This window comes from Equus caballus, chromosome 11 (assembly GCF_041296265.1).
Source record: "Equus caballus isolate H_3958 breed thoroughbred chromosome 11, TB-T2T, whole genome shotgun sequence".
NCBI lineage: Eukaryota > Metazoa > Chordata > Mammalia > Perissodactyla > Equidae > Equus > Equus caballus.
In genome coordinates, this window is record NC_091694.1 from 15743085 (window position 1) to 15764885 (window position 21801).

Sequence of the window (21801 nt, forward strand, 5' to 3'; positions counted from 1 at the left end):
AAGAAAACAAGCCAACTAACTTTGCACCTGATTTGATGAAAATTCTTTTAATTTAGAGGTGAAGTGGAATATATTCAGATTACCAATTCAACCAGTTAGTTTATCTGCATTGTTAAGGAATGATGTACATCTCATGGAAAATTTTTACAACCCTGATGTTTTATATATTATTGACATTTATTCTAAAGGAAAATCTCTTTCATTTTGAAATTCTAGTCTATAAATTTAATACTTTGCAAGTGGGCAAAGGTAAAGAATGTTTATTGAAGCATCTTTTGTAAGATAGCAATCCAAATGTCCATTGATAGGAGACTAGTTAAATAAATTAAGGCACATTAATTAATACAATAAAATATTATGTAGCTCCCAAAAAGAATGAAGCAGACTTCTCCATACTAATACCAACAAGTGTCCAGGATATATTCGGAAGTGAGAAAAAAAACCCAGGTTATAAAGCAGAAATGTAAAGGGTGATCACATTTCAATTTTTAAAAATGTTCATTCATACTTAGTGGGAAAAAAGGCCAACATTTATTGAACACTTACTATTACTAGACGCTGTTTTAAATTCTTAACATATATTAACTTTTTTCTCAAAACAGCCCTATGAAATAGGTACTATTATCCCCATTTTATAGATGAAGAAATAGGTGCAGAGGTTAAGTTCTCATCCAAGGTTGCTAGCAATTGGCAGTCAGAATTTGTTCTCCAGCAGACTGGTTCCAATGACTAGAATAATATAGAGTAGATTGTTAATGGTTGTTGTATCTTAAGAGATAGGATTAGATGGGACTTTTTTGTTGTTGTTACATATTTCTGTAAGGTTTGACTTTTAAATAAACAATAAATGTTACCTTTTTACCCTAGACAAAAGAAAGACAAAAAGAGGAAAAGTGAAAACTGCTATCCTATTCACTGTCTGGGGATAGATAAGAGAGAAAGTGATTTCAGTTAAGACTAGTGTGGTATCTATCTTAACACTCTCTTTTGCCAGACCTGTTGGCTCATTTATTTTCTCTTCATAGAATGTCTCCAGAGGAGTCCCCAGGGATTCAAATAAAAATCTAGAAGTTGGGGTCTCTTAGAGTTTGAAGCTTTATTGACTGCTATGTTCTAAATTTCAGAGAGAAAAAAAAAACTCGACCACATGGTTGAATTTCCATAGTTGGCTGGAGGCAGAGCCTTCACTGTTCCTGTTCAAATCAATTAGGGCTGGGGCGGGGGTGGGGGTGGCAGGGTGGCAATGAGTGAGGGGCAGGGACAGGCAGCTATGTACTCCATGAGCACTTCTTGTAAGAGTCAAGGCTATGGACAGAATCTGTCACAGATACCTCCATCCACTGAAAGGACACTTGAAAGTGAGTCCCAGCCAGCTGCAAGGCACTGAATGGTTTTGTGTTGCTAAGACAATGACCAAAGATAAGGCAAAGGTGACCCAGGACCAGACCCCATTCTTCTGACTTTAAGGTGTGCCTGACTCCTGGCCTCTCACATGCAGTCTCCCTAGTTGGACAACAATGTGATGTTTTCTTTCTTTAAAAATTTCTTCCCTGATAAAAATAATACATGATTTTAGAAAATAAAACTCAGTAATAATATCACCACCCAGAGATAACAAGTTTTCTTGTCTTTTTCAGAAAGTTCATATATGGGGCCAGCCTGGTGGCATAGTGGTTAAGTTCACGCACTCTGCTTTCGTGGCCCTGGGTTCATGGGTTCGGATCCCAGGTGCGGACCTATGCACCACTTATCAAGCCATGCTGTGGCAGGTGTCCCACATATAAAATGGAGGAAGATGGGCACAGATGTTAGCTCAGAGCCAATCTTCCTCAGCAAAAAGAGGACTGGCAGTGGATGTTAGCTCAGGGCTAATCTTCCTCAAAAAAAAAAAAGTTCATATATACAGTATGATATATATTTAAAAATTTGGACCATACTATACACATAGTTTTGCCTCTTTGTTTTCCACTTAACATTATATTGTAAACATTTTCTCTGACATATTCTTTGAAAAATAATTTTTAGTGGCAGAATAACTCATACCCTCTCTATTTAACTATTCAGTTATATACTTATTTAACTGTTTAACTTATGTGGCTAAAGGTCTCTTTACCAGATCTGGAGTAAGGTTTCATTTCCACCTTTCCCGTATTAACTGCAGGGAAGACTGCAGGGCACCGCCAGGGGTCAGTACCGAGTCGTCTAGGATGCCTTGATGTAAGAAAATTGGTTACACAAGAATCCATATTAACAAATCCTATCTATTAGATTAGAGGACTATTCACACGAGTAGCCAAGTTCCCTCCCAGAGTAGGCTCCCTTAGTGAAGATTTCTCAGATCAGAAATTATCGGAGTATTTAAATTAATTTATATTCAACATTTACAAAACAGAGCTATTTTATAAACCAAGGTCTATAAATATAAGATGTACTATTAGACCTGTTCTCACCTGCTTGGTATGAGACTGTGCATAAAATACTTGGTCTATTTTATAGGTTTGATATGAAAAACAAATAAATAACATATGAAAGTATCTTATAAATTACAAAACAGCATTTAAACTTTAAGTTGCCCTATTTTAATGAAGTGCTATTCAGATCCTTGGATGAGTTATGTCTTATAAAATCTAAAGAATCTCAGGTAGTATCAGGATTCTGAAATGAGGTATGAGAGCGTACGCTTTGGCATGATCATGGATTATTTCATGGATTATTTTCCTTCCCCCAGCCTTTGCTCTCCAGTTTTTGAAGTCATTGTGGAGTTAGTAATCTGTTTTACCTAGAAGCTGAAGTTATCATTTATACCCAATTTGCTTTTGTTCTTTTCCATCCTCATTTACCTGACTCCTTCAGGAAAATGACTCTGAGCTCAGAACTGCCTTAAACAACTTATAAGTAGGTGAATAACAGGATCAAACAGCTACTCCAGGCCCAACATGTCTGATGGGCTACAGCACCAGTGGTTGGCACTCCTGGTCTCTCTAAAGCCAGGAGCAATTCTTAGGAGCAAAAGGCAGCAAGGACCCTATTTCCCACCTGGCTAGGTTTCTGACTCAGCCCTTCACCCTTCCTTCTGTTCTCCTTTCCTCTCCAGTTCCCAGTGCTCCATCATTTGGCATCAGTGATGAAAAGGAGCTAGAGTTGGCGTTCTAGGGACCAAGCAGCTTTCAAAACTAGTTTGGCATTGCCTTTTCTGAGAGCAGTCCAACCTGCTGACAGGTCCACTCTGACTAATCTCAGAACACACAGGGGCCTGGGCAAAGTAGGGCCTGGGAGTCCCTTATCATTGGCACTTGATTTCCTACTGGGTTAGAGCCTTAAGATCCCTGGCAGAAGCAGGGCACAGAGGCCACATGAAGAGAACAAGGATGCATGTGCAGCAGCTTACATTGCCTTGGGACAGCTCGGGGGAGAGCAGTCCTGTGTCTTCCCTCTGAGGCCCTATGTCCTAGAGCAGGATCTAACACAGGGTACCAATTAAACAGCTTGTGCTCCTGATAAGTGCAGTCTCTGGTACATAGTAGGTGTTCAATAAATATCAGTTGCATGAACGAATGATAGGTTTAGGCCACTAGACCAGCAGTGGAGCAGAGTGCCTGGAGAGCTACATTTCTATGGTCAATCAAAAAACAGTCCTAGGAATGAAGCAGTGGAACTAAGCCTATAGACCTGAAAGGAAGTTAAGAGGGTCCCAACAACTGGACACAAACCCAGGAAAACTCAAGGGTCATACAACAGCAATGCAGCAAACCAGATCAATCACTCTTATTATTTCCGAGCAGTTTCTAGTACATGGGCCCTTCGGGCACCTACCATCCCCGCAAAGGCCAACTTTCTGAGATCAGAGTCTGATCAGCTAGCTGGCTCCACCCCGCATTGAGGAGGGAGTGGGGGCACTCATCCAGGAGGGCTCTGAGACAGCAGCAGGGCTGATAAAGAGGCCCCACGGAGATGTGGTGATTCCCTTGGCCACAGAGCTGCAGTCTTGGTCTTATGCCTCCTAACCTGCTAGGCCCCCCACCTGCTTCAGTCTCAGAGGATGCTACAGAAGCCTGTGCTCCAGAATAGGCTGCCAGTTGCCTTGGAAGGAGCCCGGTTACTCAATGTTGTCATAGACCTGGATCACGTCCTCGTGGTTGCCGAGAGCCTGGATGAGATGAGCAGCCTGCTCCAGGTCGGGGTCAGCCAGTCGCACTTTTGTGTTGGGGATGAACTCTAGCGTACAGGACACAGAACACAAGCCCAGGGAGTCCAGCTTCTTCCTCACTTGATGCAGTGAAGAAGCATCACAAATAAACTAGGGACAAAGGAAAGTCAGGAGGTGAGGAGTCAGAAAATAACAGGACAAAGCTGGAGAGAACTTTGTAAGACCTGAATGGAACTATTATAATGTATCACTGGGTCTGAGCTCTTCACTGGCAGAGAAATAGTTTTCAGCGTTCTGAATCTTTCCCATAGTCCTCAGTAGAGTGAGCCCTATCCATTATTCACTTAATAAGTGTTTGTGCAATATGTGAACTCTTTATGTCACCTGCACCCCAGGTGCAGGAAAGAGGAAACTGAGAGGCATGCCTTAATGCATCTATTAGGACCCTCTCAGAAGTCCACCAAACACTAAGGCTTCATACTCACTCTATTTATTTTATTTATTTATTTTTGAGGAGGATTAGCCCTGAGCTAACATCTGCTGCCAATCCTCCTCTTTTTGTTGAGGAAGACTGGCCCTGAGCTAACATCCATGCCTATCTTCCTCTATTTTATGTGGGACGCCTGCTACAGCACGGCTTGACAAGTGGTATGTAGGTCCGCACCTGAGATCCAAACTGGCAAACCCGGGGCCACTGAAGCGGAATGTGTGAACTTAACCACTGCGCCACCAGGCTGGCCCCCATACTCACTTTAAAAATGTTCTTTTCCTCTTCGTCTTCAGTTTCCTTGACATCCTCAGCTCCTGCTTCGATTGCCAGCTCCAGGGCACGCTCTAGGTTCACAGCTTTCTTCTCTCTGTCCTCCATTCCAACCACAATCACCCCCTTTTTGTCAAAGGAGTGACGAGCTCCTTCAGCCATCATTCCCCTGGTAGGAAAGGAAACAAGTCAGAGTGAATGTCTTTAGACACTCAGCCACCACGAAGCGCTGCGTTCTAACACTCTACTTCCCACCCAGCCTCTGGAGTACAGACAGACGTGGAGCAGCTCTTTTCCTGAAGGAGAAGATGCAGCTACTGCTGGGCAAAGGAACAATCCAAACATATCCCCACCCTCTATTTTCTGCCCTGATTGGAGTTTAGAGGATGCAAAGACTTTGCTCATCAGTTCCTGTGCCATTAAGATTCCAGTCCTGGTGGGCTGGCCCAGTGGCACAGTGGTTAAGTTTGTGCACTCTGCTTCAGCAGCCCGGAGTTTGTGGGTTCGGATCCCAGGCGAGGACCTACACACCACTCATCAAGCCATGCTGTGGCGGCATCCCACATATAAAGTAGAAGAAGATTGGCATGGATGTTAGCTCAAGGCAAATATTCCTCAAGCAAAAAGAGGAAGATTAGTAAAAGACGTTAGCTCAGGGACAATCTTCCTCACTCAAAAAAAAAATTCCAGGGGCTGGCCCCATGGCCAAGTGGTTAAGTTCGCGCGCTCCGCTGCAGGCGGCCCAGTGTTTCGTCGGTTCGAATCCTGGGCGCGGACATGGCACTGCTCGTCAGACCACGCTGAGGCAGCGTCCCACATGCCACAACTAGAGGAACCCACAACGAAGAATACACAACTATGTACCGGGGGGCTTTGGGGAGAAAAAGGAAAAAATAAAAAAAATATTTAAAAAAAAAAAAAAATTCCAGTCCTGGTGGTACATTTTAAGACCTGGACATTATATGGCTGTAGATGGGATGATGGGATGAAGAGGCCTTTCTACACCTGATGAACAAGTCTTTTGGATCCTGCCTAGTACAGAACACATTAAAGAAGAATAAATGATCCCATTTGGATTCTGTTAAATATGAAGTGTGCTTAAAACTTGAAACTCTACCAGGAACAACAGTACTTTCCTTGCAAAGAATTGGAATCTCAAGGGTCCATCCCCTTCTACTCTCTCCAGACACACACCTACCCATTCTTGTTCAGGATATGTTTGATGTCGGAATGGCACTTGGAGCCACTGTTAGATAATGCTTCAATGAGCAGAGAAGAGCCACCAGGGCCTCGACCCTCATACAGCAAATAAACATCCTTGGTTTTCTGCAATAAACAACATTACACATTTTCCCATTTCCCAATTCCCTCCTACATGTCAGCCCAGAACCACAGACACCACAAAGTTGACTCTATTGGATGAGCTCTCTCAGCTAGAGCCTAGGCTTTCAAGTCTTTATTTTTGTCCCCACCCTCTGAGAGGAGGTCCTTGGGACCAACTTTTGAGGTAATTGGAGGTACCACCCCTTCCTTGGAAGGGAGTCTATTTTTCTGGTCCCTGAACAATCAATCAGCCATCTCCCAGTTTTGTTTCCTCCCCTCCTCTGCCCCCTGCTAAATCCCACATCTGTCCCCTAGTCACTCCCACCAAGACTCATCCTCTTATACCCCATCCTGCCTTAAACCCACCTGTGAAGTCTCAATGCTCCTACCCCTGCGCTGCTGAGTACTGCTGTGGGAAATTGCACAGACCTGGGCCCTATCATAAGCGCAACTGACAATAGCGTGGCCGCAAAATTTAAACAATCAATCAAAAACTTTAGTGACCAATCTCATCTGGATGTCCCATGTTGCCTCTGCTCATCCCTTGCCCATGCATCCGATCTTCACCACTCTCTCCAAGCCCTGCTGCCTTCCCAGCGACTCTCAACTGATGACTTCTTCCTCTTTTACAAGGGAAATAAAGGACCACCAGGCAGGGGAAAATCCTCACGAAGGCAGTATGTATAATGGAGAGAGCACAGGCTCTGCAGTCTGACTGTCTGGTTTCAAGTCTGTCATGTTCTGTGTGACTTGGTCGCCTAATCTTTCTGTGCCTCAGTTTCCACTTAAGACTGTTTTGAGGATTCAGTGAGATAATGCATACAGAATTCTTACCAAAGTGCTTGGCTTAGAGTAAGCACTCAATAACTATTAGCTTTTAAGATGATTATGACTTCTTCAGATCCTTCCTACTTGCCCCAGAGGAAGTGGTGTCCCCTCACCTGGCTCAAAGGTAATTCCCACACCGGGATCTACATCCCTAGCCGTCCCACCATCACTATCACCCACAGTCTTCCCTTTTCTACTGGCTTTTCTCCTTTAGGGCATATCTGAAAAAGAAAAACAAACCTTTCCTCAATTTAACACCAGGGCTTTCCCCACACTGTGCCTTTTCCTTCTACCCCATCTCCTCACAACTTGACTAAGCAGTCCTAGGCTGTATGGTTCTGTACATTATCTACCCATCCTATTCCTGATTGTGCTCCCATCACCAATGTCCAAGGACAGAGAGCCACTAGAAGGCTCTGGGTTGAGGATGTCAACCACAATGCTACTCTTCTCTCTGATAATTTAAGGAATGTTTGGTGGCCTTTCAGACATGGACCCTAGAGGGGCTGTGATCAATAACAAGAATGTCAAACTGAGGACACACCTCCATTTTCAGCGATGCCTCAATTGTTGACTTGGGCATGTGTTTGCTGCGACACACCTCTAAGATGCTGGCCAGATTACTGTTGAGCTCAGGGTTGGGGCCTCCTTCTGAGACAGACAGAAAAGAGTAAAGACATCTCATTACAGCATGGAATAAAAAGGGATTTCTGCCCCCTCCACCCCACAAGCCAAAAGAGTACCATGTCACCACTTAGCTCTCAGTTAGTTTATCCAGAGTTTGAATGGTATATGAAGGAGAAGTATTTTGGAAAAGTAGTTTCTTTTTTTTTTTCAAAGATTAGCACCTAACAACTGTGCCAATCTTTTTTTTGTTTGCTTTTTCTCCCCCAATTCCCCCAATAGATAGTTGTATATTTTCATTGTGGGTCCTTCTAGTTGTGGCATGTGGGATGCTGCCTCAGCATGGCCTGTTAAGTGTGCCATGTCTGGGCCCTGGATCCAAACAGGCGAAACCCTGGGCCCCTGAAGCAGAGTGCGTGAACTTAACACTCGGCCACAGGGCTGGCCCCCTGGAAAAGTAGTTTCTAATTCACTCTGTCTTTAAGGATGGATATCTTTCTGCTAGGTTTCAGCAAACATCACCTTGCATCAGATGAAGAGGGAAGGGATGTAAATAGTACCACATTTTCTGGACTTATTAGTACCCCTTGCTCTGACTCTACTATTTTGTGCATAATTACTGAAATACTCATATGACATCGAAATCATGCTGTCTCTGAAGGTAGGAGCTATATGTCAGTATCCTTGTATTATCAATGCATGGCACATAACAAACACTCAATAGTCTTGGTTGAACTCAACATCAAGAATTTAGAAGAAAAGGAAGCAAAGAGAAATACCAGGCATGAGTTCTAGAGGTAAATAAATATTTACTGAGTGCCTATTATGTGCCAGAAACTACTTCAAGGTGAGCACTATCCTGTTTTACAGAAGGGAACTGAAATTCAACGAGGTTAAGCCATTTGCTCAAGGTCATACAGTTAGTAAGTTACAGAAACCAAGTTTTCCTGACTCCAAAGTCCATGCTTTTTACAGGGCTTGTCCACTCCTACATATATCTGATATTCAATACAAAAAAGCCTTGTTACAGTGGCTATACAACTGAGAAGAGACATTGTTGCAAACCCACCTTCCAAGAAAATGTATCTCAGGAAACCCTAAGGAAGCAAACTGAGGCCTGGGCAAGTAATAACTTTACTCAATGCCCTGCCACAACCTATGTGCTACCAGAGGGGACTGCAGACAGCTTGATTTGTCTCTTCAGGAGAGATACACACGTGACTTTACTCTTAGGGTCTGTTTCTATGAAGAACCCAGCTACAGACTAGGATGAAGTCACTTTTACCATCTTATCTTCCTAAGAGCAGCTCCGTGACAAGGTGACAGACGCTTGGCGTCTGGAAAGGTGAGCGGGGACACGGGATGTAGGTAGGTGTTTTGAGGGCTTATGAGGTGGGCAACGGTGGGAACTGGGGAAGGAAAACAAAATGAAGAGCCAAGGATCGGAGTAGGCCCTGACTTAGCTCCGGGAGGCAAGCGAGGCCCTGGGCACAGAGACGGCAGGGGCAGGTGATCGTCAGGTTCTTACCTTTAACCGCTAGGCGGATGCTCAAACAGAGCTTGGAGAAGATGCGACTTCTTTCAGTGTCCTTGGGACCCTTGATATGCCGGACTTTGGACCACTTGTTATGCCCGGCGGGGACCGCCGCGGTGAGGTGCAGCGTCCTACCCTGAGAGGGGCTGCAGCCCGAGGTCTCAGGCCAGGAGGCCAGTGGGGCGCGCGGAAGAGCCGCCCGGGTCCCGGGGACTCGTGTCCGCAAGCAAGGGGCAGCGGCCCTGCTCAAGCTGAGGGCGCCCCAAGCTGCCATCGGCTTCGACCCTGGGCCAAGGTCAGCAAGAGCAGCGAAAGAGCAGCGGCCAAGGTCAGTACGTTGCGTCTACCGCAGAAACAAGCAGTTCTGGAGCCTACGGTCGCTTCCACCCGTTACCGGAGACCCAAAGGCCCCGGCCCTCCCCGGGTAGTCCGAATGTCAACGACCCCGCACCGTCTCCGCCGAAGCCGGGAGTGGGTACTCTCGGTAGTGTAGCACACTTCCTTTCCCCGGTCCGTTCCAAAAATACGTCCGCAGAGCCCGAAAAATCCGTTCCGCCGTCGCACGGTACTCGCTCCTCTCCCGCAACTGCGCAGAACCGGGGCCGAGGTGGAGCGATTCCATACTCAATCCCTCCCGGTTGCGTGGGGAGCTCAGTATTCATTTCCCACAATGTTCTGATAGAGATACATCTGAGTTATGAAACTGATTTTGCCTCCGAATTGCTTCCCAACTCTGAGCAGGTCCAGAATGATAAAAGTTTTATTGTTGCAAAGAAATGTATAATTTAACCGCTGCCCAGAGATGATGTGCCCAATCACAGAGAGAGAGAATCAAATTTCCCTCTCCGTTTTCTCTCTGCTTACCCCAAAGAGCAAACCAAGGCCGTTAGGAGGAGAAGATAGAGAAGAAACAAAGTGGCAATTGCTGAAAAACTTCTCAGTGGCTCCCCATGCTGGTGAGACTAAATCCAAAGGATCTGGTGTGTTAGAGGACAGGACTGTGTGAGAATTAAGCCTGTGGCCTCTGGAGTTAGACTGGGTGGGTTCAAACCCTGGTTATTACACTTACAAGTGTAACCTTGGGCAAGTTCTTTTATTTTCCTATATTTCAGTTTCCCTATCTGTAGAACGGCCTTTCGAGGATTTAATGGGATAATGGATGCAAATTACATAAGCATAGATTTTATGTTAGTTATTATTATATAGGAACTTCCATAATAGATCTACTCATTTTTCCTGTCTTATGTCCTGACACTACACTCTGGTTGGTGGGAGTTACTCACTGTACTCTGAATACAAATTCTTTATCACTTCTTTGCTTCTCTCTGCTTGGAGGGTTCTTCACTGTCTCCCTCGTAAGATCTTTATCATGTGTCAAGACCCAGCTCAGCTGTCACCTCGGCAAAGACTTCTTACAAGTCCTCCTTTGAATTTTTAGCTGTAACTAATAGTTCACTTATGAATTGTTCCTTTATTATTGTTTATTATCCAAGCTACTTGGGCTTGGCACTCTCCTCCTTGTATTTGGCGGGTTAGAAACCCCAGATTGCTCCTAGTACTTCTCCCAATTCCTGTATTAAGCACAAACCTGTGTCCTTGCTGGTCTGTGTTCTACTTCACTTCACCTGGATTGTTTTTGTTTTTCCTTCCAGATTCAGCTCAGGCATCATTGCCCACCAGAAGAAAACATCTCTAAATTGTCCAGTTAGGCTCAGATGCCCTACTCTGTGTGCTCACATAATCCTTCATGCATGTCTGTTCCGTAGCACTTACCTTTTTTATATCAAAATGTTTGTCTCTGCCATATTAAATTCTTTGAGAGCAGGGCTGTATTCCTGTGCCCAGCACAGTTCGTTTTTTTAAATAACTTTATTAACATATAATTCACATATAAGTTACCAATTTAAAGGATGCAATGATTTTTAGTATATTCACAGATTTGTGCAGCCATCACAATCACCACAGCTGGCAACCACCAGTTTACTTCTGTCTCTATGGGTTTGCCTATTCTTGACATTTCACGTAAATGGAATCATACAATACGTGGTCCTTTATGACTGGCTTTTTTCACTTAGCATAACGTTTTCGGGTTCATTCATATTTAGCATGTATCAGTATTTCATTCCTTTTTATTGCCAAATAATATTCCATTGTATGATTATACCACATTTTATCTATCCATTCATCAGTTGATGGACATTTGAGTTCTTTCTACCTTTTGACTATTATGAATAATACTGTTATGAATTCATGTACAAGTTTTTATGTGGACATATGTTTTCATTTCTGAGTATATACCTAGTAGTAGAATGGATTGGTCATATAGTAACTCTATGTTTAAACTTTTGAGGAACTACCAGACTGTTTTCCAAAATGGTTGCATTTTACATTCCCATCAGCAATGTAAAAGGTTTCCATTTTCTCCACATCCTTGCAACACTTTTCATCTCTTCTTGACTATAGTTGTTGCCATCCCAGTAGGCATGATGTGGTATGTCATTGTGGTTTTCATTTGTACAGATGGTCCCTGACTTACGATCGTTCAACTTAGTTTTTCGACTTTATGATGGTGCAAAAGCAATGCACATTCAGTAGAAATGGTACTTTGAAATTTGATCTTTTCCTGGGCTGGCAATATGCAATAGGATATTCTCTTGTGATGCTGGGCAGTGGCAGCAAGCCACAGCTCTCAGTCAGTCACGCAATCACAAGGGTAAACAACCGATACACTCACAACCATTCTGTACCCATACAACCGTTGTTTTTTTGTTTTGTTTTGTTTTAAAGATTGGCACCTGCGCTAACATCTGTCGCCAGTCTTCTTCTTCTTCTTCTGCTTCTCCCCAAAGCCCCCACCCTGGTACATAGTTGTATATTCTAGTTGTGAGTGCCTCTGGTTGTGCTACATGGGATGCCACCTCAGCATGTCTTGATGAGCGGTGCCATGTCCGCGCCCAGGATCTGAACCGGCGAAATCCTGGGCCACTGAAGCTGAGCACACGAACTTAACCACTTGGCCATGGGGCCGGCCCCACAACCATTCTGTTTTTCACTTTCAATACAATATTACATGATAGTCAACACTTTATTATAGAATAGGCTTTGTGTTAGACGATTTTGCCTAAGTGTAGGCTAACATAAGTGTTCTGAGCATGTTTAAGGTAAACTAGGCAAAGCTATGACATTCAGTAGGTTAGGTATATTAAACGCATTTTTGACTTTCAATATTTTCAACTTATGATGCATTTATCAGGATGTAACCCCATTGTAAGTCGAAGATCTGTATTTCTCTAATGACTAACGATGTTGAGCATCTTTTCCTGTGCTTACTAGCTATTCATACGTAGTATTGTTTTGTAATTTAAAACTATATTGTACACCTTAAACTAATACAATGTTATATGTCAATTATATCTCAATAAAACTGCAGAAACATAGTTTGTTACTTTGAGTAGTAAAAATAAAATTAATGGAACTTATAATTTCAAATAAGCATAGAGGCCAAAACAAAGTTTGAGACTGCTCTCATCTAATCAGCCTAAGTCCACCGGGCAAACCTGTAGTCCAAGGAAGGCAGGCTGACTTGCTGCCAACATGGGAGACTGCAAACCAGAGGAATGGGGGGGTTGTCACCAGACAAAGGAAAAGACAGTTCTTACAGGATTATGGGGAAGGGTGGAGCTTAGGTGAAATTTCAGTGAAATAGAGCTTGATAGGCTCAAAGGAACACAGAACTGTATAAGAAGAGGATCAACATCAGCTCTGGACTGCAAAGTGGACCCAGGGTTCAGTTTCCTTGGAAACTACAGAGTTAAGATAAATGTGGAATGTTGTGTGCAGAAACCCCTGCTCTGAAGCTCTACACCTGGGCTGGAAATCAAGGCTCCTTCCCTGTCAAAGTGACTTAGATTCTCCAAGCAAGACTGTAAAGCTACATTCTCACTGATATAATTTCAAACAGCAAACTTTCTGATATCTATGATTTTAGAGAACAAAGTTTCCCAGTGAATTAAAAAAAAACTGTGGTCACTCAGAGAAGGGAATTGTTATGACACTTTAAGTTGCAGTGCGTGCTTGGGAGAAAAATTGTTTCCTGTTAACTTTGGAGCTGGTTTTATGTGTGTTTGTGATGAATGGCAGGGTGGATTTTTACTTTCTCAGTCTGAGCTAATATTTACTGTCTCATGATAAATTCACAGGGGACTGAACCATCTCTAAAGGCCTCGTTGTCAAGATCATTGAAATCATTAACAATGAACCGTGGACACTAGAGGCTGGCTGAAGGGATCCTTCTGTTAGGTTTGAACAAGTGTTGTCCAGTACTAACAGCTCTCAATGAATGAGATCACACTGGTTATTATTCCAGATACTTTGCTTATTTGACAGTGTGGCAGAGACATTATGATTTATTTACCATTTATTTCTTTTTCCTAGGCACACGGACTACATTACTTGACCTTCTTGAAGTTAGGTTGGAACCATGTGACTAAATTGGGCAGATATGGGCAGAAGTGAGTAAGCCATTTCCAGGACTATCCTGAAAAACATATTTCCCTCCCTCCAAGGTGACCTTGGAAGCCACATGTTCTAGACGACATAGCTACAAATGGAGGAGGGCTGACCAACCTCCAAAGGACTTCATGTAAGCAAAACACCAAACTTTTTTTGTGTTCAGTCTCCAAGATTTGGGGGTTTGTTACTGCAGTATAACCCAGTCTTATCAAGATGAACACAGTCAGTATTACTCTCCAGCTTTCCCCTTAAAAACCAAAGAGCAAGAATCATGTATTTCCCATAAAATATCCCACATCAGAGCATATAGAACAGTTCTAACAGAGCCAGCAGGTGCTCTTTTTGCCACATAAAATTTAAACTTCTCTTCACAGACCCACTGCCACCCCCAGCTCTGTCTGCTAACACAATGGCAGGCACTCACTAAGTCCTGGCTCACTGAACCAATCACAATTTGCCTTTCTTCTCTTCCCTTGAAATGGCCCAACATGAGCAAAGAATGAAAATAAAAATAACTGGGGGGAGTATTCATCCAGGACTCACAGCATTTGAGTAGCAGTGGGGATGGGACCTCCTTCTCCATCCTACCACGTAGGGGCACAAGCTTGGGAACTGGCTTGGACTTCAAAATTCTAGAGCCATTAGAGCCTGGTGTCCAAACCCATGGGATCTGGGAGTTATTTCTTCGTCATCCTTCACAGTCAATAGACTACTGAATCCTGATTATCCTGTCTCTTAAGTCTCTTCACTTGTGCCCTGTCTTCTTCTCTGCTGCTGCTTAATTCAGGCTTTGGTTTTTTTCTCACTTTGACTATTCTAATAGGTGAAGTGACTCCCTGTCTCACCCGCTACTCAGAAGCACTTTCTTCATTGCCTCCTAAAAGGCAATTGTGAGCATCACTTCCCTCTATGTAAATTTTCCAAAGTCTCAAATGGGAGTAAGGTCTAAACTTTCTGCAAAGCACAAAAGACTCTGCCTGATCTGGCTCCTGCTTATTTCTCTAGCCACATTTCCCAAAATTCTCTATACAAAACCCCACATCAACTTATAATTCTCCAAATAGGACCACATTCTTTCCTACCTCTACAGATCTGTACATGGATGTTCTCTCTGCCTTAAATGTCTTTCCCTATTCGCAGAGAACTCCTACTCAGCCTTTAAAATCCAGTTCAAGCATCCTTCATCTTGTGAAGTTTTCCCTAACCCGCTCCGGCTCCCACTCAGTCATAGGTCATCACGAACTCCTCAGTGCCACCAGTAAGCCTGAACACACCTATTATTGCACAACACTGCCAATATTTGTTTATGTGGATGTCTTCTCTAGTAGACTGTGAGCAACTTGAGCGTCATGGCCCCTGGCATAGAGAAGGTGCTCTTTATTTTGTTAAAGGTGATGAGTCAGGCTGTCAGATAGCATGATGGGATGGGGCAGAGTCTAATCCCCCAGCCAGTGTCTCAGAATAGCAGCCATTCTGCCATGACCACGCTGACAGAATGGGAAGAACTGAATTCATCACAAGAAGAAATTCAGTCAATCTATACATGTTCAAGTTTTATTACAAAGTATGATGGGCAGAAAATATGGTACTTCTTATACAGGAGGCTGAAACAGAATGAAAGGGTGAAAATTAGGTTTAATATACTCAGGAAGCAAGAAATAAAGTCATAGATATAACATTCCACTTTCAGGTGCCTTTAAAGTAGCCTTCAATGGAGTTTACCATCATGGTTTCACAGCACAGTGTTAAAATTTTATTACAAGCCCTGTGTACAATCAGTCCTGTGAAAATAATATTTTAAAAAGAAAAATGGTTACAGTACAGTTCTGCAAGGGGCAGCTTCCTCTCCACCTGACCATGGGATGCCACAAAACCTATAGTATAGAGGAAAAGTTTAAACATATAACAAGAAAGTAAGTTTGGACACACTAGGCTAAAGGGGACAGAAATTGGCTAGAGCTTAATATGTCAGAGAACAAGAAATCTCCATTTTCTACATAGAGGTTTGTACAATCATGCTACAAATTCACACTCAGGGGAGGAGGGACAGAAAGTCACTGACAGAGGGTCATAAAATACACAGGAACCAAAGCAAATGATTCATACTTGACTCAAGCAAGTCAAAGCTTTAGCTCAACAAGTTTCAGAACACACTGTATACCACAACCAACCCAAGGTGAGAACATTTCTTTTAAATAGTAGATATTGCAAGTTCATATTCACTGGGTTGTCCCAAAAACTTTGTAAGATTTCCACCTGTTACACAGACTGCCAACCTCTTTCTTCTTGAGTTCATACTTTCACTAGCTTATTTTGTTTCTGGTTTGATACACTAGTCCAAGCTTCTTTGGGAAGGCACCTGCATGTTTCCATATTTAAAAAATAACATCCAGAAAGTAGCCTAAGAGGACCTGGCCCATTCTGTGTGACCATATATTTGACTTTGACCATTAGGAGCAATGACAACTGAGGGAGAAGAAGAGGATGCAGGTAAGAGAGGTGGGCAAGGTTCTGCAACATGAGACACTCTCAGTAGCTGGCCTAGCCAGTAGAGAAAAGGTGATTCTTGGAGAGCCTGGCCCAGAGGTCAGTGACTGCTCAGCTCAGCTTTCCTCCCAGAGAAGACCCAATTTAAGTGCCAAGCATGACCCTCCTTCCTCATCCTGGAGTGCAGAGAGAAAAGGGAGGAGTCTGCTTTGAGGCTTCTACTTCAATGGTCTCCCTTATCCCAAGCCAGGCAGTCAAAGGAGCTGCCATATTGGCAAACTGGGGAAGGTGGAGGCATGGTACTGGGCTGGCCCTCCCATGAAGCTCCTGCATGTCCTTACAGCCTAGGAATTCAAGGCCCAGGTTGCACCAGGGAGAAAGTTCTATCCTAGAAAGGAAGTGGGAAGATAAGAGGAAGAGAAAAGGGAGGGAAGAAAAGTCAACATGACTGTTTACAACGTCTGCTTCTTCTGCTCTCTACAAACCTACAACCAAGAAGAGGAATGGTCAACCAAGGTCTGGAATGGTCATACGACTCCCAGCACCTGCAGATTTCCACCATAAAGTATCACCTATGGTTGCAGTGCTGCAGGGAGGGGCTCCTCTGCTCTGAGCTGTTGTCCTCTGCCCACAGTTACCAAGCATCACAGATACCCGATGAATGGTCCAGGAAGGCTGACAAGGGCCGAGGACACAGTCTTACTCCATGGCCACATAATAGACAATCTGAATGCTTTCCACCGCACACCTTTACTGCCCTCTAATATTTTCTCCTTTGATCTAAAGAAACACTTACCATTGATTTTCCCCCACATCCTAAATCTCCTCCTAAAATTTCAGCCAAAACTATCATCAAAACCTTGTAGGAGTCTCAATTTTTTTTTCTTTCTTCCCAATTCTTAACCAGTTCTCTGAGAGCCAATCCTGGTTCTGATAAGAAATTCTTACCCAGTTATCAAATATCTTCCCTCTTCAAGTCCTCATCTTGCAGCGTGGTTCCTCCCTGGAAGGACAGGGTTCCAACTCTCCTGAGTATAAATATTCAAGCTCCTGAAGGACTTGTACCCATTCACCAGCTCTCTGACGTGGAACCCGAGGCCTAATTTATTCAGCACCTCCCTTGCCCTTCAGAGCAGACAAGGAAAACAAAGGCAGCTTCAGCCCAGGGCACCAAGAGCAATCAAAGGGCCACTGCCAGTAGAGCCAGAGCCCAGAGGCGCCACTGTGGCCTTCCCAGTGACGTCCTGGCAGCCCTTCGCTCAGACTCGAAGAGAGCAGATCCAGAACCTCCCACCCATTCTGTCTGGCTGTCAATTTGAGAACCTAAACAAATTAAGCAGACACTTGCTTTGAAAACTACAACAGATTTCTGCTTCCCAGAGCATGGCTGGCTAAGAGGCTTTCTAAATCCTGAGACTACAGAAATCTCCTCCTCAGCCATGAGGCCATCTGGCCTGTGGCATAAAGGGAGGGTAAGAGAGCAGTGACTTCAAAATACTAGAATCCCAGCAACCATGAGTGCGTGTGTGTTTGCTTGGGGAGACTGGGGAGTCTCACCTGGGCCCCAGGTGGGATGTCAGGAGGAGGAAGGATCACACCGCAGGGCCTAAGGAGAGCTGACAGGGCTGGGAGTCCACAGGGCAAGGGAAAAAAAAAATGGCATCAAAAGTTGTTGGTTTCCAGAGTAGACAGCAACTTTATGCAAATATATGCTATTTACTATTGACCAATTTTTTCTCCTCAGGTTGTTTTTGAGTTCCAATTGACAAATCTTTTCACCATTCAGACCAGGTTTAAGTGCAGATCAGGAAAGGAATCTTAACTCAGAACTTAGTGTAGTTAAGCCCTGTCCCAGCAGGACCAGTCCCTCCTACCACTCTGACCTCCACTTCAGACCCTTTTCCACAGGAAGGACCTGATGACCTCCTGGAGCAAACAATCATCAACTCAGACTTGCTACCCTTGAGAGAAGGACTTTGGAACCATCAAACACAATTACAAGCAGAGGAGGGTTTTGACCAAGAACAACTGCTTTCTTTATATCTCCAAATGATGCAGTGGAAATCTGGTGGTAGATGCAGGAGAGTCAACGTCAAGCAGATGGCCAGCCAAAGAGTCCCAAAATCAGAATAAGGAAGTAAAAAGGTAGGAGAAATACCCTTACTAAAAAAGGAGCCTTTTCCTTTGGGACAAGCCCCTGTGCAGTAAAGCAAAGAGCTATGACTTTGGGGATACAAATATATCCGCTTCTGAAAAGGAAGACTCAACTAAAAGAGTCTAAGGGCCCAGAAGAACAAAGCTAGCTGTTTTGTTTCTCAAGAGCAGGTAAAAGCCTAAGTGGACAAAACCATCAGCCTTTAGGTCTGCTACTCTCCTACTCTCAGATGCACAACTCAGAGGGTCTCAGAAACCTTTGGGCACTTGGCAGAGCATGACGAACCAGACAAACCCTCCCGCCCCAAATTCTGAGTGTGTCCCAAACTCTGCCTGCTCAAAGAATCATCTACCATTAGAATCACACACAAGTCCCTTCCCTGGAACTCATTCACATAACGGAAACAGATATCTGCAGCCTACAAGTCCAATACTGCTCAGAACCCAAACTGGGGGCGGGGCGGTTGACAGGTATGCATAGAGCTCTTAACTGGCTGCCCCTGGAGTCTTGGATTCTTTTGTAGCTATCTATTTACTTGACGGCCTGGGATCATCACGGCCTATTAGCCCATCCCTTATAAGAGCTGACGGTCTCCCACACTCTACAGGAGATCTTGTTCAGGGTTAGACACACAGATTGTATGCCTCTCAAGCAGGACTCTAACCTCAGCGCGCTCAAGCCAAAGAGTGGCCAACATACCACCAGTCACAGTAAACTAAACAGATACCAAAGTTCTGCTTAGAGATCATTCTTGCCTATCATTCAAGACATGAAAGGAAGTGGCCTAGGGCTTATATTTGTAGGGAAAAACAGACTCTGAAACTATGTACTGGAAATATGCTCTAAGCTCGGCTTTCCTGAAACGATTCCCCTCAAGTCAGGCACCCCAATCAGCCTGTGTATCTCAGCTCTAACATGTTCCCAATGGGTCCCAGTGGGGTTGCACAGAGGTACTTCAAGGAATAACAGAAGGCTTCACACATCTGTCTTGGAGCCCAGAATGCCCCTGAGAAGAGCCAGGCTGAGAAAAGGTGTGAGAGTTGGCGGACTTCAGAGCACCAAGGCGGTTTGGGACTCCCGGTCAGGTACGTTCCGCTCAGGCAGTGATTCAAGAAGGCAAACTGCTCATGGGGTCAAAGGCCCAGTGCCAGATCCAGGCACCGAGGGAAGAGAGGAAGGTGCTAATAGGGAGGACTATGAAACGAAGGAAGTAACCAGAGAGTAAAATTCTTTTCATAAAAAAATTAGCCTGATAGATAAAAAATATACAAAGTTGAAATTTGTTAAAGACATTGATAATAGGAGGAGAGACAACTTCAAATTGGTATTTGTTCCCACTTAAGTGCTATCGTGGACATGGACACAGATTGCTGCCTTGGGCAGCAGACAGACAGAGACATCTAGGGCAGATGACTACAAACATAGCCAGTGGGCTGAAATGTTCATTAACACAATGGCTGAGAAACAAATATACAGAAAATTTTAATTGAGGAACCAAAGGAAAATAGGAAAGGAAGAAAATCTTAAAACTCAGCCCTGGGCTGAGGAGGCGCCACACAGCATTGAGTCCAGCACAGAGCGCGATGGGGTGACTGGCCAGGAACTCCTAGAGCAGGTTCTGGTAACAGTGGGTGCAAAGCAATGAAAGACATACTGGCCACCGGAAACATGTTTCTTCTTACTTTGGGGGTGGGGCAGAGGCGGGAAGCACACAAACCTCTGCCTCGGGGGCACAGCGGCACCAACACTACACTCTGAGTATCTCCAGGCAGTTGTTGTAGCAGATGGCAATCCAGTCAGGCTGAGTCGATGCCCACTGCACATTGTTGATCTCTCCTTCGGCGGTGTAGGCAAGGATAGGGTCCTCGATGGCCCGAGGCATTTGCTGGATGTCCCAGATGAGAGCCTGATGGTCATCCGCTAGGGACAGAGAAAGCCAGCAAGCAAGGTCACAACTCAGGCAATAGGATATGATCCCTGCGTTTGGTGGGGGAGTGGGTGGGGGTTGTGTCACAGTTTACAAAGCATTTGCTCACCAAAACCCCAGCAAGGGAGGTTTTATTTTAAGCCCTCATTCCATAGACAAGAAGACCGAGATTCAGAAATGTTAAGGCACTTGCCCCAAACCAGAGGGCTGTGCAGCTAGTGAGTGGCAGAGCCGGGACTCAAAGCGAGGCCTCTAACTCTGTGTCTCCAGGCTCCATTCATTGCAGCGGAGTCAGGATGTAGAGCGGGACTTGAGATGGGCACCTCTCCTCTGGGCAGGCATCAGGAAAGGATGATGGGATGGAATGAAAATGATCCGCAAACATGTCATTTTCAGCCACGTAAAGTACTTGAGTGATTAAAGAGCCCTATCAATGATGGGATGATAATCCAATTTAATGGGATTTTTCCCCATTTTATGGATGTTTATATTTCATTGAGATGTTATATAGATAATGAGATAAAGTACTGTATGGACATGTGCTATTAAAAACAATTCCCCCAAGAAAATGGCCCTGGGAAATACCAGAAAGAAGGTAATCACTTTAAAAAATATATAAACACATGCAAATGACTGGAAGGAAATATATCAAAATGAGTACAGGGATACTATTAGGATAGCAAGGTTATGAGTTATGTTTACCTTTTTCTAGTTCCCAAGTGATCTGTAATGTGGTCATATTACTTTTATAATCAAAATAATAAGTTCTTAATTTAAGAGAAGGAAAAAAAGGCAACGACCTTCAATATCACAGTGTCCCCCAATCCCATCAGCCCACCCTGATGTGAAAGCCCATCTCTGATACACAGGGGATTTGAATAAACTAAACCCTAACAGGCCAGGCTCATGGAGGCAACACTGGCCTCTTGAGAAGACCACATAAGTTGGGAAGGTGGGAGGGGACAATCTTTGTCAAGAGATCTGGGGAATTGCTTTAAACATGCAACACTTGTAAAGCACTAAGTTCTTTTCCTCAATGCTCAACCCGCACACTCTTCAGCAATAGCTCCTTCAACTGAAAGGACGTGAGACAGTAGTGAGCTGTCTCACATACAACAGCAGTGAGTCAGGCAGAGGCAGCCACCAAGAGCAGAAGATGGACTTCTGCTGGGGCTGGGGGGGCTGGTATTGTTCTCCATGAACTTTCCTTATTCCTTATCCTACCCCTCCGTATCCACATCCCTGGGGAAAAAGAGGGCAATCATGAAGAAGTCAGATCACAACCTGAGGTTCAGAGGAAGGCAGAAGGCCCCTAACTGCTCCTCAGTGAGACATACCAGCATGAGCAGAGGGCCAAAAACAGGAATAGCTTCATAAGCCTTTCAAATTAATGCTAAAATGGCAGAAAACCAGCAAACTACATTGCTCCTTTGCTCCTTAATAAACAAGGAAATGAGGACGCTACTGATTAGTGAGAAGAAAAAATATGTTAGAAAGAAACCCA

The 21801-nt window shown here is 44.2% G+C and overlaps 2 protein-coding genes across 5 annotated transcripts in view; both read right to left on the reverse strand.

Moving 5' to 3' along the window:
- Positions 1 to 28: 28 nt before the first annotated feature.
- TACO1 (translational activator of cytochrome c oxidase I) lies at positions 29 to 10155 on the reverse strand. Of its 2 annotated transcripts, none has more exons than XM_001501153.5 (5): positions 9211 to 10155; positions 7603 to 7709; positions 6106 to 6233; positions 4899 to 5076; positions 29 to 4297 (listed from the first exon to the last, which is right to left on the reverse strand). In XM_001501153.5, exons 1-5 carry the CDS (start codon positions 9488 to 9490, stop codon positions 4097 to 4099), a joined length of 894 nt encoding a protein of 297 aa, XP_001501203.1. In that variant the 5' UTR covers positions 9491 to 10155; the 3' UTR covers positions 29 to 4096. The 2 variants fall into 2 exon arrangements, with proteins under 2 accessions (XP_001501203.1, XP_005597343.1); XM_005597286.4 differs by having other exon boundaries at positions 7603 to 7706; positions 9211 to 9735.
- A 5113-nt stretch (positions 10156 to 15268) lies between these two features.
- The window catches only part of DCAF7 (DDB1 and CUL4 associated factor 7), a 28390-nt gene continuing 21857 nt past the window's right edge, over positions 15269 to 21801 (reverse strand). Inside the window, exons 7-8 of one of the 3 annotated variants that reach the window (XR_002811393.2) lie at positions 20053 to 20290; positions 15269 to 15332 (exon numbers count right to left, since the gene is read on the reverse strand). Coding sequence is in view for 2 of the 3 variants with exons in the window: in XM_023652242.2 (XP_023508010.1) it covers positions 20118 to 20290 (173 nt within the window). In the remaining variant the exon portion in view is untranslated. Of the gene's footprint in view, positions 20291 to 21801 lie in introns of all 3 variants that reach the window. The other 2 variants (XM_023652242.2, XM_023652241.2) reach the window with 2 other exon arrangements.